Source organism: Microcaecilia unicolor, chromosome 8 (genome assembly GCF_901765095.1).
Source record: "Microcaecilia unicolor chromosome 8, aMicUni1.1, whole genome shotgun sequence".
Classification (NCBI taxonomy): domain Eukaryota; kingdom Metazoa; phylum Chordata; class Amphibia; order Gymnophiona; family Siphonopidae; genus Microcaecilia; species Microcaecilia unicolor.
Window position 1 is genome coordinate 21,596,703 of NC_044038.1, and position 27,542 is coordinate 21,624,244.

The following is a 27,542-nucleotide window of genomic DNA, read 5'->3' on the forward strand; positions in this document are numbered from 1 at the left end:
GGGGGGGAGGTGGAGAATTGATATAAGAGGAGAGGATGGGAAGGGAAGAAATGGGGGAAGGATAGCATGAAGGGGGGGATGAAAGGGAAAGAAGGAGGAAGATGGCAATAAAACAAAAAGGTGAGGGGTCTAAAAAGGGAAAAGAGGTGAGAGATGAAGGACAGGGGGGTAAGTGGATAGAGAGAGGTGTGGAGTGGAAGAAAGGAGAAAACAGGGGAAAGGACAGTAGTGAGGACAGAGATAAGGAGGGATTAAGGAGAAGAAAGATGGGAGAAAAACATGAGGAATGTGTGATAGGAGCAAGAGATGAGCAGTGTATGAGAGATGAGAGACGGAAGTGCTGAGACAGGAGGGATGTGTGTGAGGAGCAAAGGTACAAGTGGGTATAAGATAGGGTTACCATTCGTCCGGATTTCCCCGGACATGTCCTCTTTTTGAGGGCATGTCCGGGGCGTCCGACGGATTTTGCCCGCACGCACGCTTGTCCAGATTTCTGGACAAACGTGGGCGCGGGCGCGTGCGTGCGGTGGGCGGTCGATCGGCGCCATGGGTCTGGTCTCCCGTCCCCTCCCCTTCACTTCCTTACCATGTTCCCTGGTGGTCTAGTGTGACGTCTTCGGGGCAGGAAAGAGCCCCCTCTTTCCTGCCCGGAGCGCTGCCTCCCTTGTTTTCCATCATCCTTCTCGGTCTGGCTGGGGATTCAAAATGGCCGCTGAGAGTTGAAGTCTCGCGAGGCCGCTTCAACTCTCGGCGGCCATTTTGAATCCCCAGCCAGACTGAGGAGGATGCAGCAGGCAAGGGCAGGCAGCGCTCCGGGCAGGAAAGAGGGGGCTCTTTCCTGCCCCGAAGAGAAGACGCCACTAGACCACCATGGCTAGATAGTAAGTGGGGAGGGTATGTGACGGGGGGGGGGCGCGGAGAGGTATGTGACGGGGGGGCGAGGAGGGGACTGTGTGACGGGAGGGCGAGGAATAGGGGGCGGAACGAGGACCCGAAAGGGGCGTAGTGGGGGCATGGTGGGGCAGGGTAGGGGCGTGACATGTGTCCTCTTTTTCAGAGGACACAAAATGATAACCCTAGTATAAGAGAAAGAGAGGAGAAACGAATGGGAAAGCATCATCAGGATATAAAAAAAAACAATAGTCCATTGTTCGATCCGCATTTGCACTGACAACAGTAGGACACGTGTAAGTGTGGTATGCAAAGCAAAGAGGGCTACATTTCTCTAGTATAAATATTCTTTTACCTTAGGTAAAAAAAAATCTCTGGCTTCAAATGCTTTATCTGAAGTGCCATCCTGTATTATAGTCCTAAATGTCACATCATGTGAAATAAAAGCTAGGGACAGCAGTGTGACACCTTGCTCTACACTGTGATGCCTTCAGCCATAAATTGTAACAGACAAATTAGAAAAACACAGCTTCCGAGTGGAAGAGGGGGTGGAAAGGATGTGCGAGGGTTTTTCAATGAGACTTCCTTTTAACACGACAAATTTCCTTTTGACAGGTTGAAGATAACCCACAGTTTTTTGCTGTCAGCCCCCTCATGGCTCCGTTACCACTTTTGTTCAACAGAGTAACTCTGTAGCAACATATACAGTAATGAGCCCACTGCTTTTAAATATTTCCTAGCAGAAGTAGAGCAGACTGGAGCCCATGATCATGTATGAATAAACTGTGTGATATATTTTTTTTCTGCTACGGAATTCTATCTTACTAACACTAAATTGGGTGCCAGTGCTGACCGATGTCAATTCATTTACAACAAAAGACTCATCAAGGATCGTTAATGCGAAATGTGGGATAACTTCCATCTTTGATTTAATATTTTGATTTTTATAATACGCATATTGTAGGAGAACAGAAATATTTAATAAAATAGCGGAGTGGAGGAGTGGCCTAGTGGTTAGGGTGGTGGACTTTGGTCCTGAGGAACTGAGTTCGATTCCCACTTCAGGCACAGGCAGCTCCTTGTGACTCTGGGTAAGTCACTTAACCCTCCATTGCCCCATGTAAGCCACATTGAGCCTGCCATGAGTGGGAAAGCGCGGGGTACAAATGTAACAAAAATAAAATAGATACTATTGGAGATTCTACATGGAATGTTGCTACTATTGGAGATTCTACATGGAATGTTGCTGGCAACATTCCATGTAGAAGGCTGCGCAGGCTTCTGTTTCTGTGAGTCTGACGTCCTGCACATACATAGAATCTCAAATAGTAGCAACAGTGGAGGAGTGGCCTAGTGGTTAGAGTGGTGGACTTTGGTCCTGAGGAACTGAGTTCAATTCCCACTTCAGGCACAAGCAGCTCCTTGTGACTCTGGGCAAGTCACTGAACCCTCCATTGCCCCCTGTAAGCTGCATTGAGCCTGCCATGAGTGGGAAAGCTCGGGGTACAAATGTAACAAAAAAATTGCATTAACACACAAAATAGCTTATATTACTGTGCTCACATGACAGCATTCACTATCATATAAGGCTGTACCCAATATTTGTTTTCGATTCGGCCCAGAATAGTGTTTTAAATTCGAATATGAATAATCCAGGGCTCTACTGTGCAAAATACTACTGAAATAAACAATCTCTGATTTCACGTTTCTTCTTTTATTATTTCTTATGATGGAGCTCAATGTCCATTATTCATATTTGGCCAAATAGTAAAATATGTTATTCGGTACAGCTCTACTATACTCGAATATAAACCCGTCCAAATATAATCCAAAGATAACATTGTTACCCTAAAAAAGGGGGGGAAATGTTCATTCAAACAGAAACCGATGGTTTATATCCCAGCATTTCTCCCCTTCCCCCCTCCTCTGTAGTGTCTGACATTCCTATTCTTCCTTTTCTCCCTCCCTTCTGGTGTCACCCCAACTCTGCCACCACCGCCTCTCCCCCCCACCCCTGAACTGAAAGAACTCCCTTTTTCCTTCCTCCCTCCTCCTTCCCCACCCTAGTCAGAGAAACCCCCATCCCAGACCCACCCACAGGCCCCCATGTACTGCCCTACTGGTCTAGTGGTGAATCGGGACAACTTGTTCCTCCCCATGCCATCTCCGTGGTCAAAATGGCTACTCTGACTTCCAGCGACAGTCTCACGAGATTGCCACTGGAGGTCGTGACAGCCATTTTGAGATTGGAGCGGGCACATGTAGGAGTGAGTTCAGAAGGAGGGTTCCTCTGTTCAGGGCAAGGGAGGGAGGAAAAGGGAGATCTTTCAGTTCAGGGGGGACTGTCAGTTGAGGTGGAGTGACACCTTGAGAGCAAGGGATGGAAGGAGAGAAATGCTGGACACCATGGGAGATGGGGGGAGGAATTCCAGACACCATGGGGGAGGGGAGAAGGCTTGAATATAAACTGAGATGCAATTGTTGATGGGTTTTTGGAAAAGACCCCGGCTAGAGAAGATAAGGTCAAGGCTTGGGTAAGAAGTTTCAGATGGTCAAAAAAAATAGCTTCTTACACATTTCAATAATTTCAGTTTATAAAAGACACCCTGAGTAACTTTCTGTATATGATTTTAGAAGGTCAGTTTGGAATCTAGAATTACTCCCAATGTACGTAGAGAATGAGCAATGTCAAATTCAATACCATTAATTTTAATCTTATCAGCTGGAACTGATTACACAAGTGGACCAAACCAGATGAGTTTGGTCTTTTCCATATTTAGCTTTTCAGTGGCGAGTGCCACTGAATATTGACACCAGAATGTTTCAGTTTCTGTTGCAGAATATAAATCCCTAAGGCTAATTTTGCTCTAAATATAATGCATTAAAACATACAAAAAAAGATGCATTATTTATGTATTTATTTATTTGATGCATTTGTATCCCACATTTTCCCAACTATTTGCAGGTTCAATGTGGCTTACATCGTACCGGAGGTGCGTTTGCAGTCTCCGGTGTTTACAAATACAGAGTGATGTTGAGATGAGATGACGTTCGTGTGGGACAGCCACATAAGGTCGTTGAACAGTGGGAGAGTTGTGTTTTGTGCATTTTGAATTCTAGTGTTGTTGTGTTGCAGAGATCAGGCATTTGTTGGGTTGGTAGGGTATGCCTTTTTAAAAAGATACGTTTTTAGTGTTCTCCGGAAGTGTAGGTGGTCGTATGAGGTTTTCATGGCTTTTGGTAATGCGTTCCACAATTGGGTGCTTATGTAGGAAAAGTTGGATGCGTAGGTTGATTTGTATTAGAGTCCTTTGCAGCTTGGGTAGTGCAGGTTTAGGTACGTTCGTGATGATTCGGATGTGTTTCTCGTAGGTAGGTCGATCAAGTCTGTCATGTATCCCGGGGCTTCACCGTAGATAATCTTGTGAACCATTGTGCAGATCTTGAAAACTTAATGGATGAGACTATCCATCTGCTATTCAAGGAAATCTTGCTTCTATCTTCACACTCATTGTGTAATAACATCAGCTGCTCAAAATATAATAAACGGTAATGTTGGAAGTGCAAACATAATTTTTCACAGTATTAGTTAAAATTTTAAAGGATGTCAGAAACATGTAGCAAAACATTTCAATGCAAGCTGTAAACAAGGAATGCAAAATGCAAAAAGAAGACACATTTCAAGAATGCTTTCAAAGCTGACAGACTGAATAGGCTAAATTAAGGATGCAAAAGTAACGTTATATAAAAAGGAAGGATTTGAAAATCTGCATGACCTTGTAAGAAACAAGAATGGCTTTGTAGGGACAGAGAAGTGATTCTTACCCAGGGCTGGTAGAAGGGTATAAGATGCCCCTAGACCAAATCTTCAGCCTCGGGTCTCCTGAAATTCTGACAAACTCAACCATCATTATCCCCTCAGTGGAACCCCCTTCCAGAACAATCTGTAAAAATACACAACTGGACATTGCATGCCAGATTCTGTAAATGGCGACTACAAAATTGATGTGTCCAAAAATAGCGCTTAGCGCTGTTCTATAAATCGCTCCTAAAGTTAGGTGCAGTTTATAGAATAACTCATAGGGCCGGGAAATGGACCTACACTTAGGCCTGGCCATTTACGCCACTGAAAACCTGGTGTAAATCAGGGCTGCCGAGAGACTGGGCTGGGCCCCCCTGCATTGAAATCGCAGTCTCACCTCCGTGAAAGCAGTGCTGCAGGCACAGAACGCCTTCGGCCCTCCTTCCCTCCTTGTGTTTCGTCAGATGAGGGCGGGACACAGGGAGGGAAGGAGGCCCGAAGGGAGGCGCTCTGCTGCTTGCAGTGCTGCTTTCATGGAGGTGAGACTGCGATTTCAATGCAGGGGGCAGACGATCGACAACGGAGGGCAGGGGGGACTGCGGCGCCGGGCCCCCCTTGGAGGCCCGGGCCCAGAGAATTTTGTCCCCCCTGCCCCCCCTCTCAGCGGCTATGGTGTAAATACCCACGCCTAAGCATAGGTGCATTCCCCTGAATTCTATAACCACATGTGTAAATTTGAGGAACGCCCCTGACACGCCTACACGCCTTCCATGGCCATGACCCCTTTTCAGCTAGTCACCTCAGAATGTATGCGCTCATTTTTTTTTTTTTTTAGAATACACCTAAAAAGAAGCGTGCGTAAATTCCAGTTATTGCCAACTAGTATGATAATTGGTTATCAACCAATTTTCACTGATTAGCTCGTTACTCAATTAAAGTACATACGTAAATTGGGCACATGCCCAATTTAACACAACTCACCATGCCTTATATAGAATCCGGGGGTGTGCATGTAAATATTTCATTTTATTTTGTATATATTTGATGAAGACGATTTCCGAAAGCCATGCACCTGGATGAATGGGCTATTGGGAAGTTCCTACCCTTCCTGTGCATAGAAACACAAGCGGATGAATGTTTTGAGTTTGTATGACTGTCAGGACTATTGCTTTGCTTTGATTGCAGCTACTCTTTGCCACCCTCGTTGAAGCTGGTGCCCTAGGCAACTGGCTTGTCATGCCTAATAGTTGACCCAACCCTTTACCAAGAATCATATCTATTGCCTGGGTAACAGTTTTATCAGAAGGACATTACACAGCTGAGGGTCCAAAGTGGTCAATTAACTAAAAGACTGGACAACACCTCATATGAGGAGAAGCTGGCCAGCTTGAATGTTTTAGGCAGCTGGCCCAGTGGCTCAGATGGTAATTGTTGTGCATTTCCTTCTGGAACATTCCAAGTTTAATTGCAAAGTTATGGCTTCTTCTCCCTATGTCAGCTGGGGATGCTGTGAAAGCAGAGTTCAGAGCCTCTGGTGGTCATGGCATTGCAGCCATTACATGAATGACGCCTAGAGGACCAATTAGAGGCTCCTGGGTGCCAGAGTTCAGAGGGAGCCAGACCACATGTCCTTCAGCCCAAGATTGTTGACATCATAACCCAGCTGAGTATGTGTCTGGGGCAGAGGGGGATATCAATAGGAGGGAAAATCCTCAAGTTGTGTAAATGAAGGTTCATGGCATGAGTTTATTTATTAGGATTTATTTACCGCCTTTTTGAAGGAATTCACTCAAGGCGGTGTACAGTAAGAATAGCTCAAACATGAGCAATAGGCAATTAGAGCAGTAAAAATATTCAAACAACAATACAAAGTATGGCATGGTACACTACTTGCAATGACAACACGATATGTACTAGAACATAATTGATAGTGAAGGGTAAGGCAAAGTTGTAACATATAGATGAGTAAGAAAGTAGGAAGAATTAGGAAGTAAGGTGATTGATTTGAAGAAAGTTGCACGTGAGGTCAGAGAGATGGTTAAATATTATCTTAGGTACACAAATGGATTATTCTGTTTTGAACATGTTTCAGGGGCAAGTGGTTTTATAAGTCAAAATAAGATTAAATATTTTGTTGCATGCAGATCTCTTTTGCTTAAACATAAATGGGCTATAAACCCCTAATGCAGCCCATTGGTTTTCTTATATTTTGTTCTTGTGATGACTTATCCTGTGCCAAATCTAAAAACTCTTACCTCTATTGGGGCGATGATAATAGGAATACGATCCACCCTAAAAAGTTGTTTTGTGGCTGCACATGAGGAATTGTGGTATTGAATAAATAAGTGTATGCTTGTGTCCCTTGTCATGCATCCTACATTTATATAATCCTTTCAAGAAATCCAGTTAATCGTTTAACATTAGTGGAACATAGCCACAGCGGCATGGTATGGTCGCATTTTTAATACAGTAATACTAGGGCCCAGCTAAGGACCAGGTTATTTGGAGTTAATCTTCACTGGACCAAACTTGCTTTCCTTGCGCTGTTTATAGAGTCTGGCTTACTTGGGCAGAGAGAAGGGGGGGGGTCTGTATTTCAATTTTTGTTGTTGTTATTATTATTATTATTTATTGCATTTGTACCCTACGTTTTCCCACCTATTTGCAGGCTCAATGTGACTTACAGAGTGTTGTCATGACAGGATATTGGGAACAATCAAAAGTAAACAGAGGATAGGTGAGGAATTAGAGAAGATGGAATCTTTGTGTTTTGTGTCTTTAAGGGTTCTTTTGTAGGTTCTATTGAAGAGATGTGTTTTCAGAGATTTGCGAAAGTTGCTTAGATTGTCTTTTTTTTTTTTTTTTTTGTGGCTCCCTATTCTGTATTAGATTGGTAGCATGGAATATTGTCACAATTTGGGTTTCTGCCAGGTGCTTGTGACCTGGGTTGGCCACTGTTGGAAACAGGATACTGGGCTAGATGGACCATTGGTTTATATTATATAGATGAGGGTCTATCCATGTTCTGCATGTGTGACTGAGGTGAAGGATTCTGCTAGCATGTAGCATCTGTGTAGGAATGTGTAACAATGCAGTTTGTTCCAGTTTCCCAATAGTAGGTTAATTGGTGCTCCAGAGCACTGTCTTTTCATAGGTGGGTTAGGGCTGTTATGGTGTGGTAAGTTTTGTGTTCTAGGGCAGTGTTTCCTAAGTTTGTCCTGGAGTACCCTCTTCCAGTCAGGTTTTCAGGATATCCACAATAGATACGCATGACATTGATTTGTATATATTGCCTCCGTTACATGCAAATCTTTTTCATGCAGATTCATTGTGGATAGTCTGAAAACCTGAATGGCAAAGGGGTACCCCAGGACCACCTAGGGAAATACTTCTCTAGGTTCCACTGTAATATTTATAGCACCATCTTTTCATAGGTGGGTTAGGGCTGATACGGTGTGGTAAGTTTTCAGTATAAGTTTTGGGTGTCTTTTTGCAGGGGGTTGTGTTATTTCACAAACCAGCTTATAATAGAAAAAGAAAAACGCCTATATTGCGACCCAAATCGGGAGATAGACGTTTATCTCACAAAAACGAATAAAGCGGTATAATCGAAAGCCGAATTTGGACGTTTTCAACTGCACTCCGTCGCGGATGCGGACAAAGTTGATGGGGGCGTGTCAAAGGCGTGGTGAAGGCGGAACTAGGGCGTGGTTATCGGCCGATCAGAGATAGGTTCCTTTCGCCGATAATGGAAAAAAAATATGCGTTTTTAGCGAGAATTTAGGGCACTTTTCCTGGACCCTGTTTTTCCACGAATAGGGCCCCAAAAAGTGCCCTAAATGACCAGATGACCACTGGAGGGAGTCAGGGATGACCTCCCCTGACTCCCCCAGTGGTCACAAACCCCCTCCCACCACAAAAATATGCCGTTTCACAACTTTTTATGTTCACCCTCAAATGCTATACCCACCTCCCTGGCAGCAGTATGCAGGTCACTGGAGCAGTTATTAGGGGCTGCAGTGGACGTCAGGCAGGTAGACCCAGGCCCATCCCCCCCCACCTGTTACACTTGTGCTGGTAAATGGGAGCCCTCCACACCGCCCCCCAAACCCACCGTACCCACATGTAGGTGCCCCCCTTCACCCCTTAGGGCTATAGTAATGGTGTAGACTTGTGGGCAGTGGGTTTTGAGGGGGATTTGGGGGGCTCAACACACAAGGGAAGGGTGCTAAGCACCTGGGAGCTCTTTTACCATTTTGTTTGTTTTTGTAAAAGTGCCCCCTAGGGTGCCCGGTTGGTGTCCTGGCATGTGAGGGGGACCAGTGCACTACGACTCCTGGCCCCTCCCACGAACAAATGCCTTGGATTTATTCGTTTTTAAGCTGGGCGCTTTCATTTTCCATTATCGCTGAAAACCAAAAACACCCAGCTCACAAATTGTCGAATAAAACATGGACGTCTATTTTTTCCCAAAATACGGTTCGGTCCGCCCCTTCACGGACCCGTTCTCGGAGATAAACGCCCATGGAGATAGACGTTTTCGTTCGATTATGCCCCTCAAAGTGTCTAGCCCTATTTGAAAGTAGGCTCTGGGGCAAGAGCCACCCAAAATAAAAATGCTCCAGACTAGAGTTCTTCACATCCTGTAGAGTCACCACACAAACAAAAGCCCATCTGATTTAAACAAGGTGTCTAGCAGTGGAAGGAACGCGCGTGCTATTCCTGAGGTGATGGTCACGATTTGAATATTTTTACTTTGTAGTTAAGAAGACAGGTTGCCTTCTCTGGCCAGTCCAGGGATCTCTTCTGCGTCCTGCCTCCTGATGAAACTTACTGTTTCCTTGTAGGCAGGACACAACAGAGACAGCCTGTATTAATCAGTGCCCGCTACAGCCCCTGAGCAACAACACAGACACTGCTGTGTAGCTGACACCAGCTGGCGCCTGTTTTATAAAAGTCTGCTCCCCCTGAGATCAAAACCTGGCTACGCCTCTGGCTTCCACTAGTGGTTATGGTGGCCCGTGGAGTTACCTAGCTTAGTTGCCATCCGGGGTGAAGCACCCCTCCTCCTCCAGGCGTATCACCCCCCCCCCCTTCCTCCAAGCAGTAAGGAGGTGCATCGAGCAGTTGAGGAGCCGCAGTCTACCTGCTGTTGTCTCTGCCGGTTTCCTGTCCTGGAACAGGAAGTTGATGTCAGAGGGGACAGGGGACCAGCAGAGCCAACAGCCACGCGTATGTAGACTGTGGCTTAGTGACTGCTCGATGCACCTCCTTACTGCCTGCATGAGGGGCGGACCGCACCCACTGTCCTGCCCTTGGCACCCCACTAATGGTGGCAAGGAACATTAAGGTGTTTTTTGCTATGTTCTGGGCTCCCTCTACACCTCTCTGGAGCAACACAATGGTGGTCATGATGAATGTAGAAGTGGCAACAGCGCTTGTACAGTATGGGTCTGCTCTTCTTTCTTCCTTCATGTGTGTGAGTCGGTGTGCATGCAAACCCAAACTTCAGATGGTGTATTGTGAAATTCTAAGCAAGGACATCAACCTTGATGAGTTTACCTTCACCGCCCTTTAGGAGGGGGAAGGAACTGAAACTTAATCTGACAGCTGGAAATATCCATCTAAAAAAATATTAGCCAGGTAGACTTATGAGAGGCATTGCTCAATTCTGGAAATCAGTGGCGTAGCTAGACCCAGTATTTTGGATGGGCCCAGAACTAACTTACATGGGCCCTTCCATGACACAGCACTCCACAGACACTCCCCCCCCCCCCCCCCCCCCCCCCCGGAGATATTTAAAAAAAATATAGAGATTTCTTTTCACCTACCTCACATCAACATCTCTCCTCCTCTGCAGTGTCCTGGCATCTGCCCAACTGTTGCTGAACCCCATCCCTCCCTGGTGTACCTTACAGGTGTCCCTGGTACCTGCAGTGATTCAGTTATTGCTGCCTGTGCCGGCCCTACAGGCATCCATTGGCCAAGTCCCGCCAGACAGGAAATGATGAAAGCGAGGGCAAGACCTGGCAGGGAGGGACGGGGTTCAGCAACAAGTGAGCAGATGCCAGGACGCCACGGAGGAGGAGAGATGATGTGGGGTGCTGCCGCTGGCCCACCCAGGCCCACCTGTAGCTACGCCACTGCTGGAAATGAGCTATAAGAAATAGATCCACTTTTTGAGATCTGCTGCGTACTTGTGATCCCCAACTAAGCACTACTGAAGACAAGATGTTGGGCTCAATGGACTTTGGTCTAACTCAGTATGGCTTTTCTTATCTTCTGCTGCTCTTAGAGGTAACCCACAGCCTATAGTTTGAGGGCCCTTATAGTAACGAGTCATGTATCTCAGATTGTCATGGTAGGAATGCATTTTAATTTAAGTAAGACTGGAAGCTTTCTGTTTGCTACTCTTACCATTTGGACAGGGTACAGTGACCCATACTGCATGCTCGGAATCATGATAATGCAAAATTCAAAGGAAACTGAAGAAAAAAAGGAAAGGAAGTTCAGCTTCAGGAAGAAAAAGGAGAAAATAGAAAAGCGGTCTAGTATAAAGGAAGTGCTACCTGCGAAGTACATCCAGGTCACAGAGGTCAAGAATAATACACTAAATCCACAATGGAAGGAACATTTTCACTTGTAAGTAATATCTGGAATACTTTTCTTGTGAGAGATCCCTCTAAAATATGTCTAGACTGCATGCAGAACAAGTTTGTTACGATTGGGTCTCTATATAGGAAAAGATTTACTGCAAAGATCAGTAAAACTTTGGGGTCATTTCTACTTGTTGAACGAAAGAGTCACTGTAGAACAGTAATTTCTAATCATATACAGCCCCATTTAAACAGTTGGAATTGAGACATGCAGGTCAGTGCGTCTCAAGTTTTACCAGTATTTTAGAACAAAATCTGCCAACATAGAGCCTGTTCTAAAATGCAGGAGAAATGAATGTTTATGTGCCGGGTGAGTGCAGCATAAACATCCATTTTGGAAAAATAAACATATTTAATATCGACAGGTTCAAAGCCAGCACATACCTAGTTAAGTTGTACAATGGCCTTAAAAACATAACCGGTTATTATCCTAACATTGTTATAGTTAGGGTTACCATATTTTGTCCCCCCCAAAAAGGAGGACGCATGCCCTGCCCCCACCACACGCCCCGCCCCCTTTCACACCCACCCTGCCTCCTGTCACATTTTCCCCTCCCCCTGTCACACACCCCGTCACCCCCTCCCTTTACCTTGCAGTAGCCCTGGTGGTCTAATGACCTCTTGGGGGCAGGAAAGAGCCCCCTCTTTCCTGCCCGGAGCGCTGCCCTGCATGCATCCTTCATGTTGGTGATCTCGGCGCTGATTCAAAATGACCACCGGGAGTTGAAGTCTCGCAAGGCGGAAGAGGTCACTAGACCACCAGGGCAGTAGTAAGTAAGGGAAGGGGAGGCTAGCAATCTGCTGCCAAGAGTTGAAGTCCCCGAAGGCGGAAGAGGTCACTAGACCACCAGGGCAGTAGTAAGTAAGGGAAGGGGAGGCTAGCAATCTGCTGCCAAGAGTTGAAGTCCCCGAAGGCGGAAGAGGTCACTAGACCACCAGGGCAGTAGTAAGTAAGGGAAGGGGAGGCTAGCAATCTGCTGCCAAGAGTTGAAGTCCCCGAAGGCGGAAGAGGTCACTAGACCACCAGGGCAGTAGTAAGTAAGGGAAGGGGAGGCTAGCAATCTGCTGCCAAGAGTTGAAGTCCCCGAAGGCGGAAGAGGTCACTAGACCACCAGGGCAGTAGTAAGTAAGGGAAGGGGAGGCTAGCAATCTGCTGCCAAGAGTTGAAGTCCCCGAAGGCAGAAGAGGTCACTAGACCACCAGGGCAGTAGTAAGTAAGGGAAGGGGAGGCTAGCAATCTGCTGCCAAGAGTTGAAGTCCCCGAAGGTGGAAGAGGTCACTAGACCACCAGGGCAGTAGTAAGTAAGGGAAGGGGAGGCTAGCAATCTGCTGCCAAGAGTTGAAGTCCCCGAAGGCAGAAGAGGTCACTAGACCACCAGGGCAGTAGTAAATAAGGGGAGGGGAGGCTAGCAATCTGCCCGTTTGTCCAGAAATCTGGACAAATAGGCAGATTGGCAAAACCCGCCCAGTTGCCTGGACATGTCCTCAAAAAGAGGACATGTCCAGGTAAATCCGGACATATGGTAACCCTAGTTATAGTGACCAGGTACACTTGCCAGTTTGGCATTTTGAGGGAGACAGAAATCACTGGGGGATTTAAAAGGCAACCCCTCTAATTCCTCCAGTGAAGTACTGCTCAAAGGCAACTGTTTACCAAATCCTAAACTTGCTTGGCAGCAGGTGTAACTCCTAATGTCGATGATTTGGGACATAGACATTTGAACCTGGATTCGATATATGGCACTCAAAATTGGGCTTGCAGATGTGTGCGCATGCACAGTTTGAGTAATGAGCGTATTAGCACTAATTGGCTATAATTAGAATTTACGCACGTATCTTTGTAGTCCCTATTCTATAAACATGCACACATACATTTTTACCTGTGGATCTGAAAAACGGGCACGGGCGGGTCATGGGCATTCCAAGAATTTGCAAGCAGTGTTACAAAATACAGCAGATCCACGCCAAATATATAGAGGCTCATTTTCAAAGCACTTAGCCTCCCAAAGTTCCATAGAAACCTATGGAACTTAGCCTCCCAAAGTGCTTTGAAAATATGCCTCATTGTAACATAGTAGATGACGGCAAAAAAAAACCTGCAAGGTCCTTTCAGTCTGCCCAACAAGATAAACTCATATGTGCCCATATAGGTAGAAGGATTTACACCAGGTTTCAGTTGATGCAAATCCGTGAGCCCAAAATTGGTTGCGAATCCGCCCAACTCAGAGCACTGTATATATAAAAAAAAAAAGTGCATAGCACTCAATTGTTTTTCAACGCCATGGAGGGAGATTCTATATATGGCGCCTGAAAAATCCACACGGAATAAAATTGCACCTGGGCGTATTCTCTAAAGTATGCCTGTATTTTATAGAATCAGCTTAAACTTCCATGCAGTACATAGAATACGCCGAGTGACCTCTCCATGTGACCAGATTTAGTCATGGCCAATTACACCAAGTAAAACCTGGTGCAAATATCTGTGTCTAAATTACAAGTGGAGCAGGTAGATTCTGTAACCATGCTCGTAGTTTTCCAGAATGCTCTCGACCAGGGGCATAGCCAGACCTCGGCGGGAGGGGGGGTCCCCAATCCCCGCCAACCAGAGTCTTCAGCGCCAGTTGACTCCGGCGCCTTCGTGGTGTGATCATCTGTTTCTGACGCCTTACGTCCTGCACCGTGCATGTAGCCCCATGCAGAATGTAAGGCGTCAGAAACAGATGGTCACACCACGAAGGCGCCGGAGTTGACCAGTGCTAAAGAAGATTCTTCGGCTGGCGGGGATTGGGGACCCCCGCCAGCAAACAAGGTACCTGATGCGGTGGTGGGGTGGGGTGGGGGGGTCAAATGTAGAGGGGGCCAGGGCGTAATCTGTGGGGGCCCATGCCCCCGTGGCCCCTGCCGTCGACACTGTCCCATAGCCACGTCCATAGCCATGCCCTTTTTTGCTTCTGCACATTAGAATTTAGGCACGGTGAGTTACAACTGCCTTAGCCACTTTTTCTGGCAACGAATTCCAGAGTCTAACTACGCGTGGAGTGAAGAAAAATTTCCTCCGATTCGTTTTAAATTTACCACAGTGCAGCTTCATCGCATGCCCCCTTGTCCTAGTATTTTTGGAAAGCGTAAACAGACGCTCCACATCGACCCTTTCCATTCCACTTATTATCTTATAGACCTCTATCATATCTCCCCTCAGCCGCCTTTTCTCCAAGCTGAAGAGCCCCAGCCTCTTCAGCCTATCCTGATAGGGAAGCCGTCCCATCCCCTGTATCATCTTAGTTGCCCTTCTCTGCACCTTTTCCAATTCCACTATATATTTTTTGAGGTGCGGCGACCGGAATTGCACACAATACTCAAGGTAAGCTTGCTTTGAGTTTACCGCTGCTTAGTAAAAGGGGCCCTTAGCAAGTTATACACGTAAATTCTAATTATTGCCAATTAGTGCTCATAATTGCTTGTTAAGCATTGTTATCAATGGTGATTGGCTTGTTAAACCAGTTGTTATGCACGTTCTTATAGAATATGCTTGGATTTCAGCATGGGGGCACTATATAGAATCCGGGAGTGTATGCATAATCTAGCTCTTAGTCCCCTTTTGAGATGGGGAATAAATGTCTATGAACTTGCCACGCCCAAAACACGCCCAGGCCATTTGATACATGCTTTGCAAAACGGGGACTTAGACATTTGTGCAAAATAAACGTTCAAATGCCAGGTTATACAAATAGAGCTTGTGAAATGAGGGCCGTAGCGTTGTACTCATGGTTTAACCGTTTTAGCCTCAATTGGTCGCAGCTAAAGTAGCACAGTTCACCATTTTAACATGCAATAGAAGGCAAATTTGTTTGATTTGATTGGTGTCTCTCGTAGAATGGATATTGTCCTGCTGTGAAGAAAGAACAGAGCTTGTATCTTGTAATTAAATATTAATGCATTCATTTTTTATTTTTTTAGTGAAATTGACGATATCTACAATGACCAGTTTCATCTGGATATCTGGTATGTATCTAGAGCTATCCACAAAGAGGAGCACTTTCCAACAGCTACGCCCTGGCCAGATAGGTTGGGGCTGAAGATTACTCCAATGTTGCCTTACCAAGGGACCATTTTACTAAGGGCAGTAAGCCAACCGGGAACTACCGCCAGGCTACCGCAACAGCCCAGCAGTAGTTCCCGCCCCCGGCACACGCCATTTCCGGCGCTACAAAAATATTTTCTATTTTTGTAGTTCCGGTGTTCACCCAGCAGTAATCACTGCCCGATTACCTATGGGTTAGCACAGGAGCCCTTACCACCACCTCAATGGGTGGTACTAAGTACTCCCCCCTGAAATGGCCACGTGGTAAGTGGTTCGCATACTGCACAGCCATTCAGGGCAGCCGAGAGGGGGGGGGCAGGGGGGACAAAATTCCCCGGGCCCGGGCCTCCAAGGGGGGGCCTGACGCTGGGGTCAGGCCACCGGTGCTGCAGTTCCCCGTCTCACCTGCCTGCCTCCTCTGCTCCGGGCCCCCTGCATTCGAAGCGGCAGTCACAGATCGCCTCCCTTCCGGCCTTCCCTCCCTGTGTCCCGCCCTCGTGGAAACCGGAAGTTACATCAGAAGAGGGCGGGACACAGGGAGAGAAGGCCAGAAAAGAGGCAATCTGCGACTGCCGCCTTGAATGCAGGGGGCCCCATGGAGGCAGGCAGGTGAGACTGCGGACTGCAGCGACAGGGTGGCAGCGGCATGGGGAGCAACGGGGGGCAGCAGCGGCAGGGGGAGCGACGGGGGGGGGGGGGCGGCAGTGACGGGGGGCAGAGGCGGGGCGGCCTTGCCCCAGGCCCAGCCAAGTCTCTCAGCAGCCAGTAGCCATTTCTTTAATAAATAAAAAGAGACATCCTTTTACCCGCTGCGGTAAACGGGGGCTTCAGTTCATATCAAAAACACGCACTGATGCTAGTGCAGGTCCCCTTTTACCGCCGCTTTGTAAAAGGGCCCCTCGGATCTTCCTGCCTAACATATTTTGTTAGGTGAATTGATCCTTTTAACAAACGTCCCCTGTCTCTCCCAACCCAACTAACTAATGCATAGGCCATGCCCCCTCCCTTGTTATGGCTCACTGATGAATGATTCCTCTTACCGAGACTTGATCAGTTTTTTTCTGCTTGCTAAAAAAACTTCTTTCTGAAGATATAGAATATTTTCTGCCATAATTGTTATGCAGTGCCACAAAGACCGATGGCGCTAAACTCCCCAGAGTAGAGTTGCATCAATAAATAGAAAAGTTATAAAGCTAAAACAACAACAAAAAAAGAAAATCGCTGGGTCTTATTCAGAGAGGGCTTTTCCCTATTTGGGGGTAACTTTGTAACAGTCATTTAGGTCAGGAGGCCAGGTAGGCACCTATTCTAAGCCTATTTTATAAAGACACCTGGAGGGGTATTTTCGATATGATGTCTAAATCTGACTTTGAACATTTTGCTGAAAACGTCCAAAAATCAAGTAGTGAAAATTACCATTTTCAAACCAGAAAAACGTCTTTGCCTTTTTTCTTTGAAAATGACCGTTTCCTAGACATAAACAATGCTTAGTATGTGTATTTTTTGGACCATTAAAAAAAAAAGTCCCAGTGGAAAATGCACAAAATCAAGCTTGTGGGACGTGGAGGGGCATAATCGAATGGCGCCGGTCATCTACATGGGCGGCGATCTAAATGGCCGGCGTCGCAAACAGTGGTCCCGAACCGTATTATCGAAAAAGATGGCCGGCCATCTTTCGTTTCGATAATACGGTTGGGGCTGGCCAAATGTCAGAGAAGGCTGGGTTTGAGATGGCCGGCATTGGTTTTCGCCGATAATGGAATCCGAGGCCGGCGATCTCAAACCCGGCCAAATCCAAGGCATTTGGTCATGGGAGGGGCCAGCATTTGTAGTGCACTGGCCCCCCTCACATGCCAGGACACCAACCGGGCACCCTAGGGGGCACTGCATTGGTCTTAAAAAATTGCTCCCAGGTGCATACCTCCCTTACCTTGGGTGCTGAGCCCCCCAAATCCCCCCCAAATCGACTCCCCACAATTGTACACCATTACCATAGCCCTTAGGGGTGAAGGGGGGCACCTACATGTGGGTACAGTGGGTTTTGGGGGGGTTTGGAGGGCTTAACATTTACCACCACAAGTGTAACAGGTGGGGGGATGGGCCTGGGTCTACCTGCCTGAAGTGCACTGCACCCACTAAATACTGCTCCAGGGACCTGCATACTGCTGTCAGGGAGCTGGGTATGACATTTGAGGCTGGCATAGAGGCTGGCAAAAATATATATTTTTAAAAAACTTTTTTGGGTGGGAGGGGGTTAGTGACCACTGGGGGGAGTAAGGGGAGGTCATCCTTGATTTTCTCCGGTGGTCATTTGGTCAGTTGGGACATCTTTTTGAAGCTTGGTCCTGAAAAAAAAGGGACTAAGTGAAGCCAGCGAACTGGTCGTCAAGGCCGGCTTTCTTTTTTCCATTATCAGGCGAAGCCGGTCATCTCAAAGCACGCCTTCGCTACCCTACTGAAACACCCCCTTGAAGTTTGGCCGGCTCTGCGATGGAAAGCAGTTGGCGCCGGCCAAAATCGGCTTTTGATTATACTGATTTGGCCGGTTTCAGGAGATCGCCAGCCACCTCCCGATTTGTGTCAGAAGATGGCTGGCGACCTCCTTCGAAAATGAGTTGGATAGTCAACTTTCCTAGTAGACTGGCCACACAGGCGTCCCAGCAGAGCAATGGGGGGCACCCTATGGCGCACTGCAGTGGAATTCATATAAAGGTCCCAGGTACACATCTCACCACTACCCCCTTATATTGTAAGGTGAGCCCTTCAAAACCCATGAAAAAAACTACTGTACCCAACTGTACACCACTACAATAGCCCTTATGGCTGCAGGTGTCACCTATATGTGGGTACAGTAGATTTTGGGGGGTTTTTTGGTGGGGGGAAGGCTGACACTCTCCACCACAAGTGTAATAGAGTGGATTATGGGCCTGGGTCACCTTCTCTACAGTTCGCTGTACCCACCACTAGGCTACTCCAGGGACCTGCTTGTTGCTCTAATAGGACTGGCCATAACATCTGAAGCTGTCTTTGAGCCTGGTATGTACTGTTTCATTTACATCTTTCCGGGGTGGGAGGGAGTCAGTGACTACTGAAAGAGTAAGGGGGTGTCATTCCTTTATTCCTGCAGTGGTCATCTGGTCATTTAGGGCACTTTTTTTGTGGTTTATTCATTAATAAATCAGGTCTAGACCAAAACGTCCAACTTATAGCCCTGGATGTTTTTGTTTTGTCTCTTTATGGCAGAAAAATGTCCAAGTGCTAGGAACACCCATATCCCGCCCCTGACACGCCCCTTTGTGATTTGAATGCACTTCTGATAGACTCCATAGAAAAACATTGAAAAACTGGTCCAAATGCAGATTTTTGCTCCACTCTTTGGAGTTTAATGCTTATTCTCCTCTTTCTGTTCTCCAGGGACCACGATGATGATGTATCTGTGGCAGAGGCTTGTAAAAAACTGAACGAAGTCAGTGGTTTTAAAGGAATGGGCAGGTATTACACATTCGTACTAAAGCTAATACTTTTTAGCACATGGTATGGGATAAACCAAAAGGATCGGCAGCAGGGAAAATGCTCTGTCTGACTTTAACTGTAAGTGGAAGGTCATTTTAAACAGGGTTGTCAAGGCACATAGGAGCATCTCAACCGACTCTGTACTACCCATCTTGTTTCCATCTATGTATCTACACTTGGCCCCCTTCCCTTGGCTACATGGTAGAAAAGCATTAACATCATATCTATGCTCTTTGAATGTTCTATTGCCTTACTTATGAGGTGTTTAATTGGTATTATGCTGACATCGTATTGTATCTGTGTTATTTGAATGTTCTCCCATGCCGTTTATTATGGTATTGTTTGTATTGTAATGGCATTTATCATATTTCTGTTACACGGTTGTTCTGCAATGCAGTTATATGTGTATATTTTTGATATTGTTTTCATGGTAGTCCTTTTATCAGGTTTCAGTTTGCTGTTTCCAAGTTTACCTCATCTATTTTTATGCTGTGAACAAGATTGTAAGTTTTAAGTTAAACTGTACCTACTGTACACCGCCTTGCGTGAATGTCGTCATGAAAGTGGCTAATAAATCTTATCTTCCGCCTGGACCGATATACTCCTATCACCCCTCTCCTCAAGTCACTTCACTGGCTTCCGATCAGGTACCGCATACAGTTCAAGCTTCTCCTACTAACCTACAAATGCACCCGATCTGCAGCCCCTCCTTACCTCTCTACCCTCATCTCCCCTTACGTTCCTACCCGTAACCTCCGCTCTCAAGACAAATCCCTCCACTCAGTACACTTCTCCACCACCGCCAACTCCAGGCTCCGCCCTTTCTGCCTCGCCTCACCCCACGCCTGGAACAAACTCCCTGAGCCCATACGCCAAGCCCCCTCCCTGCCCATCTTCAAATCCTTGCTCAAAGCCCACCTCTTCAATGTCGCCTTCGGCACATAACCATTATACCTCCATCCAGGATATCTAGACTGCCCCAACTTGACATTTTGTCCTTTAGATTGTAAGCTCCTTTGAGCAGGGACTGTCCTTCTTTGTTAAACTGTACAGCGCTGCGTAACCCTAGTAGCGCTCTAGAAATGTTAAGTAGTAGTAGTAAATCCGTATAAATCCCTATAAATAAATAAATTAAATACGAGCACATGTTGCTCCTGTTTTATAAAAGCCAAATGTATCTATTTTGCCTTTACCTAAATTACTCCAGGTGAAATAGGCTCATGCCTTTACTGCTGCTCTCAGGCAGGTGTAATTATGTGCACGTGTATATGCCAGTAAAAATAGGTGTCTGTGTGTTGTACGTAAGTACATAAGCATTGCCATGCTGGGACAGACCAAGGGTCCATCGAGCCCAGCACCCTGTCACCGACAGCGGCCAAAAGAACAAGCAATTTGTCCGGCCCATCTTAGAAATACTGTATTATTCCCTCGTCCATTCAATGACATTCTATGGTTTTTTCCTCCAGGAAGCCGTCCAACCCTTTTTTGAAGTCCGCTAAGTTAACCGCCTTAACCACCTTTTCCGGCAGCGAATTCCAGAGTTTAACTACACGTTGAGTGAAGAAAAATTTCCTCCGATTCGTTTTAAATTTACCACACTGCAGCTTCATCGCATGCCCCCCCTTGTCCTAGTATTTTGGAAAGCGTGAACAGACACGCCACGTCGACCCGTTCCATTCCACTCATTATCTTACAGACCTCTATCGTATCTCCCCTCAGCCGCCTTTTCTCCAAGCTGAAGAGCCCCAGCCTCTTCAGCCTATCCTGATAGGGAAGCCGTCCCGTCCCCTGTATCATCTTTGTCGCCCTTCTCTGCACCTTTTCCAATTGCACTATGTCTTTTTTGAGGTGCGGCGACCAGAATTGAACACAATACTCGAGGTGCGGTCGCACCATGGAGCGATACAACGGCAGAATAATATCCTTATATTTTGTAAAATTCATGCAGAAGTGCTAGTCCTGCCCCTGCTCAGCCCATTATCCACCTCCAGGAATACCTACTGGTATTCTGTGTAAAAACAGCTGCTGTGATTTCTGTTTGCCTATTATGTGTATTATTTATTTATTTCATGTACTGACATTCAAAACTTCCACTGCATCATAGAACGGAAAGTGTGCAATCACACAATATATATCATTTAAGATATATGGGGGAAAAAGCCTCAAGGTGCTTGGATCAAGACGACAGGGCCGTGCCAACATGGTAAGCGAGGTAAACACGGCAGGAGGGCGCCCCGCCACGCCATGCTTACCTCGCCCTCTCCCATGTCCCAACTGCCCATCCTCTTCTCCCCCCTCAACAAGATCCCTTTTAAATTTACCTCCGGCAGCGAACGAAGGCACAGCATCAGTGAAGGAGGCGGCGCTCCCGACGTCTCTACTAGTCTTTCCTTCGCTCAGTGTTCCGCCTTCTTCTGACGTCAAGGAAATGATGTCAGAAGAAGGCGGGACATTGAGCGAAGGGAAGACTAGAGACGTCAGGAGCGCCGCCTCCTTCACTGATGCTGCACCTTCGCTGCCGGATGGAGGTAAATTTAAAAGGGATCTTGTGGGGGGTCGGGAGAAGAGGGCGGGCAGTTGGGACATGGCCCAGGGAGCGGGAGGGCAGCAATCACCTTCACGGGGGGGGGGGGGGGGGCGCAACTGTTCATCTGCGGGGGGGGCACCAACTGATCATCTGCAGGGGGGCGCCACAGATCCTTGGCACGGCCCTGCAAGATGATCTCATAAGCAACAGTTGATCCTGTTGACCAATCACTTGGTCTTAAGAGGATCCGCTCCTCATCACGGGCAAAAAACCTTCCCAATGTCATAAATGAGTAACAAAAACAAAAGGAGGAAAAATAATGGGAAACACCCTATTAGTCCTCAGCCCAATATCATGTATTTTTGTTACTCATGATGTATTGTAAGCCACATTGAGCCTGCAAAGAGGTGGGATACAAATGCAACAAAATAAATAAATAAAATCTATAGGTATCAATATCCTGGTGTGGGTTGCTGCCAAGTGTTAAATTTACTGCTTTGTAGCTTTATCGCATGCCCCCTAGTCCTAGTATTTTTGGAAAGAGTAAACAAACGATTCACATCCACCCGTTCCACTCCACTCATTATTTTATATCATATCTCCCCTCGGCCGTCTCTTCTCCAAGCTGAAGAGCCCTAGACACTTCAGCCTTTCCACATAGGGAAGTCGTCCCATCCCCTTCATCATTTTCATCGCCCGTCTCTGTACCTTTTCTAAATCCACTATACCTTTTTTTGAGATGTGGTGACCAGAATTGAACACAATATTTGAGGTAGCCATCTTCCCTCCCTCTCTCAACTTCAGGTCATTGCCTCCATAGTGACCCTAGGCCTTCCAAGCCACTGATGGCCAGAATACTCAAGTTCGAATCTTCTGCATTGGTCCAGAGGTGGTGTTTTAAAAAAAAAAATCCTGAAAACTCTTGGATCCAAACACAAACACCATTTGAGCTGTGTATAGTCTGTCAAGATGTCTTTCAGATCCCCAAAGTCTTGGATACTTTAACAGGCATAAGAATTAAGTGCCTGATCTTGGGGCAACATATATCAGAGTGCAAGTGAAAGATGTATTCTCAGAAAACCCTACAAACGTAACTTTCTTATCTGTCTGCCTCTTTCAAAAGGTATTTTAAGCAGATTGTGAAATCAGCACGAGCAAATGGGACAGCAGGAGCCACCGAAGACAACATGGATGATTTCCTGGGCTGTCTAAATATCGCTGTTAATGTAAGCTAAATGAAACCTCTTCGTTTTGTGCTGTCTCCCAGAGAGTGATGTGAGTCATTCGTCTTGTTCTGTCTGTTATATTGTTTGCAGTATGAAAATAGTAAACTGAGCAATTTCCTTACAGTGAGACCAGAGATAAGAAATTATGCCAGCAGTAATCAGTGCGCTTGCCTCGTTAGTCCATTTGAGTGCACAGAAGCAAAGGAGTGTTATTAGCTCCTGAAAGCTAGTCAAAAAATGTATGAAGTTAGTCCAATAAAAAGGTATCACCCTATGCATGGTTTTTTTATTTGTTTATTTATTCATCTTTATCTCTGGGCAGTGATCAGCTACATGGATAAATCTGAGTTTAAGCAAAAGTGGCATCAAACACAAGAATCTTCATGCACCTGTGTCTTCTGTAATGTTTGTAACTCGGTATCGGCTGAATCTGACTGTGTAGATTGCCTAAGACTTGGCAAAAGTGGTCTGTGGAAACAATGAAGCTGGTTTTTGCCTCTGACCAGTGCCAGCGGCTCTGAAATCCTGTGAAAAGCATTCTTGGCATCTGTCTCAGAAATATCATAGGCATCAAATGTTTTCTTTCAGATCCCCAAAGTGCCAGTTAAAGCCCAATCAAAACCAATATTTTTGATTCCAGCCGAAATCAAATGGGGCCGCTCGGTTTCAAATGACACCGAATCCAAAATTAAAAATGGCCTGGCAGCCAGTCCCGATCCAACCCTCCTTACCACTCAAACACCTGGTGGTGGGCTTCCTGCTGAGCCTACCTTTTTTTTTGATAGGATCATGGGAGCAGGAGCAATCCACTCGCTTCTGCGCAGGGCCGGCTCCTTCTTCAAAATGGCTGCTGGGGCTTCCAGAAGCTAGCTCTGCAAAGGAATCAGTGGATCGCTTTTATGTCCAATGAAAAGAGTGCAGAAAGTCCAGTACATTAGACATCAAAATGCATCAGAATGAGGCTGCCAGAGTCCCAGAACTAACCTAAAATCTGTTACCTGAAACTGAGTAGCATCCCTGGTGCTCTGTGGTTGGTAGAGTTCACTACAGTGCAGGTAGTCATCTTCCCTCCCTCCCATTGCTTCAGGACATTGCCTCCATGGTAACCCTTTTTGTCCATAGCTTTCAACGTATTTAGTAGGGCTACTCCATCCGTATATCCAGGCCTTCTACTGTGATAATTTTATGTTCCTATTCTCAGACTTAGATACCGCTGTTATCAGTAAGACCCGGAGTGGTATTCAGCACAAATTCAACAATTACATGTTTTTTTAAAACCCTTCATTTTACTTTATATCTCATTCATAATGAGTAATTAGAGTAAAAAAAAAGTTTTCAACATTTCTCGAAGACACTGTCACCGCTTTAAATAAGATTAAAAAGAGACACTGTAGTGTTGATTCCCATCAGAAGCACATGAAGACACTGCACTTACGTACAGGAAAGATGTAAATACTATAATTAAAGAGTAAATACAGTGTATGAAATGTTTTAAGGGCTCCTGCTTATTTGGGGAAAAGTTTAAAAATATATCGGGCAGCTGTGTGCTGAATTAGACCTGGATGTTCAATGATAGGCCATGTCCAGGCACTGGCATTAGATACCTGGGTCATCAGCGGATCCGGAACTTATGCAGGTACCAGCTGATAATCATTGCTGCTTCCCACATACCTAACCTGGGAAAGATAGGACTACTTCAAAAATACATGGGATAGACACACATGATACTACATAGCATAAGAATAGCCATACTGGGTCAGACCAACGGTCCATCTAACCCAATATCTTGTTTCCAACAATCCAGGTCACAAGTACCTGGTAGAACCCAAAAAGAAGCAGGATTCCGGAATCCCAAAGAGCAGGAAGATTCCAGAATCTTAACCTGACAAATTCCAGGCTTCCCCCATAACAGACTATGGACTTTTCTCCAGGAACTTATCAAACCTTTTTTAAACCAAGATACACTAATCGCTGATACCACATCCTCTGGCAACGAGTTCTAGAGATTAACTGTTTGTTGAGTAAAATATATTTCTCCGGTTTGTTTTAAAAGTATTTCCTTGGAATTTCATTGAGTGTCCCCTGGGTTTTGTACTTTTTGAAAGAGTGAACGATCAATTCACTTTTACCCGTTCTACACCAGTTAGGATTTTATAGACCTCAATCATATCCACCACCCCCCTTAGTCATCTCTTTTCCAAACTGAAGAGCCCTAACCTCTTTAGCCTTTCCTCATATGGGAGGTATTCCATCCTCTCTATCATTTTGCTTGCTCTTCTTTGAATCTTTTCTAATTCCACTATATACTTTTTTGAGATATGTCAACCAGAATTGAATGCAGTAATCAAGATGTGGTCACACCATGGAGCGATTCAGAGGCATTATAATATTCTTGGTCTTATTTTGCATCCCTTTTCTAATAATTCCTAGCATCCTGTTTAGTCCTCTTTTAAAGGTAATCAATAGAAATAAAATAAAACATGGAAAAGAAAATAAGATGATACTTTTATTAATTGGACTAACTTAGTACTTTTTTTGTTTTGTTTTGGATCTGATGAAGAAGGGTTACCTTTGAAAGCTAATCAAAAATTTAATAAGTTAGTCCAATAAAAAAAAGTATCATCTTATTTTCTTTTCTCTGTTTCATTTTCTTTTATTTCTATTGATTACCACAAATTAGACTGAAAGCTACGCAGTGGGGATTATTCCACTCTTTTACACCCAAGTTTTGGAACCGCTTGTCAGTAGATATTAGGGAGGAAATGATTTGAGATTTGGCAAGCGAACTAAGACCTGTCTACTTGAGGCTGCATTTGAGATGGAATAGGGTAATCTGAGTCGTTCTGGTGTGGGAGGAGGAGGAGGGGGAGATGGAGGTGGAAATTACTGTTGCATAATTTAGGGTGGTATATGATGGGTGGGGGGGGGGGGTTCAGACGTAGAACATTTGGGGGTAGGGTGATATAAATATTTGAAAGAGATAGTCCATATGATATTCAAAGTCAATTAAATGGCCAAGAGAGGCTCCTGACCATTTAAATGGCTTGCCCGGGGATATTCAAAGGCACTTAAATGGTTAGTGCCACTGGTTATCCCCGCTTACTGGCCATCTCCTAAGTGGATAGGTTAGGGGCAGGGCACGAGAGGAGTGCAAACTTAGCCAGTTAGCAGTGAATTTAAGCCTGCTAACCAGCTAACTAACCACATAAAGTTAGAACAGAAAAAGTCCATTCTAACTTTCTGTGGAGAGGTTAACTGGCACCAGTATGGATATTGGCTGACCCCTGCATTGATTATCCGGGGTCAGTTTGGCCCACGGCTGTGAGTGTCTCAGACGCCACTTAGTGCCGTGGGCTGAATATTGGGCGGTTATATGTTTAGGGGATAAATTATAGACACTACATAACTCTTCCTCTCTATGATTCCCCAATGTGTCTGCAATCACATGAACCTTATTCAACCATAACATCACTCTGTATTTGTTTCTCTTCCGGAGTTGGCAAACGCCATTACGGTATTATGTAAGCCACAATGAGCCTGCAAATAGGTGGGAAAATGTGGGATACAAATGCAACAAATAAAATTTAGGGGATAAATTGTTTTATGTAAGCCACTTGGGGCCTTGATTGGGCATGAGCAGAGAATCAAGAGTGAGTAAATAACTAAATCGATCAATCCCCAGTGGGAGTAGAGTACTAAAATACAGCTAATGAGGGGAATGAGGGTGAGAGCAAAGGAAGGAAAAAGAAAAGCTGATCCATTGGACCATATAGGACTAAAGTCCGTATATGGTGCTGATAAAAATTAGCCGCTCAGAGTTGGGCACCATTTATAGAATAGTGTTTGGTGTCGGGATCCGCACCCAATTATGGGCGTGAGGATTTTCACTTAAATTAAGTGTGGATCTCCCTTGTTCTTTAACACTGTGTGCAAATCCGCCCATGCCCCTTTTTGGATCCATGTCTAAAATGTATGCATGGATCCTGGCTCCTAAAGATGTACGATAAATTTAAACTAATGCCGATTATTGATTATTAACTTAGTGATATAACGGCATATAACTAGCTTAAAGATGAAGGGAGTGTCTACCAATATACAGTATACTCAGCTTCAATATCATTCCAGTTCAATTATAACTTCATTAGTAATCAACCAAGGCATTTGTTATAGAGACATCAGATTCAACTACACACCTCTGAAGTGGCTATTTATGAGCCAAGCATTTTGAACAAAGAGGCGGTAGCATGATCCTCATATGTCCCGTATTTTTTCAATTTTTTAAAATATTTTAGTTAAGTTTTCATAGTAATAACTATTTATCTCATTTCTCTTAGACTTTACAATTTCGTCTTTAGATATTAGTATACTACTACTACTACTACTATTTAGCATTTCTATAGCGCTACAAGGCGTACGCAGCGCTGCACAAACATAGAAGAAAGACAGTCCCTGCTCAAAGAGCTTACAATCTAATAGACAAAAAATAAATAAAGTAAGCAAATCAAATCAATTAATGTGAACGGGAAGGAAGAGAGGAGGGTAGGTGGAGGCGAGTGGTTACAAGTGGTTACGAGTCAAAAGCAATGTTAAAGAGGTGGGCTTTCAGTCTAGATTTAAAGGTGGCCAAGGATGGGGCAAGACGTAGGGGCTCAGGAAGTTTATTCCAGGCGTAGGGTGCAGCGAGACAGAAGGCGCGAAATCTGGAGTTGGCAGTAGTGGAGAAGGGAACAGATAAGAAGGATTTATCCATGGAACGGAGTGCACGGGAAGGGGTGTAGGGAAGGACGAGTGTGGAGAGATACTGGGGAGCAGCAGAGTGAGTACATTTATAGGTTAGTAAAAGAAG

The 27,542-nt window shown here is 45.5% G+C and overlaps 1 protein-coding gene across 1 annotated transcript in view; it reads left to right on the forward strand.

Moving 5' to 3' along the window:
* Positions 1 to 27,542, forward strand: part of BAIAP3 (BAI1 associated protein 3) — a 260,632-nt gene that overhangs the window by 158,304 nt on the left and 74,786 nt on the right. Inside the window, exons 8-11 of the mRNA XM_030212396.1 lie at positions 11,122 to 11,335; positions 15,307 to 15,351; positions 18,845 to 18,922; positions 22,594 to 22,696. Of these exons, the coding sequence (XP_030068256.1) occupies positions 11,122 to 11,335; positions 15,307 to 15,351; positions 18,845 to 18,922; positions 22,594 to 22,696 (440 nt within the window). The remainder of the gene's footprint in view (positions 1 to 11,121; positions 11,336 to 15,306; positions 15,352 to 18,844; positions 18,923 to 22,593; positions 22,697 to 27,542) is intronic.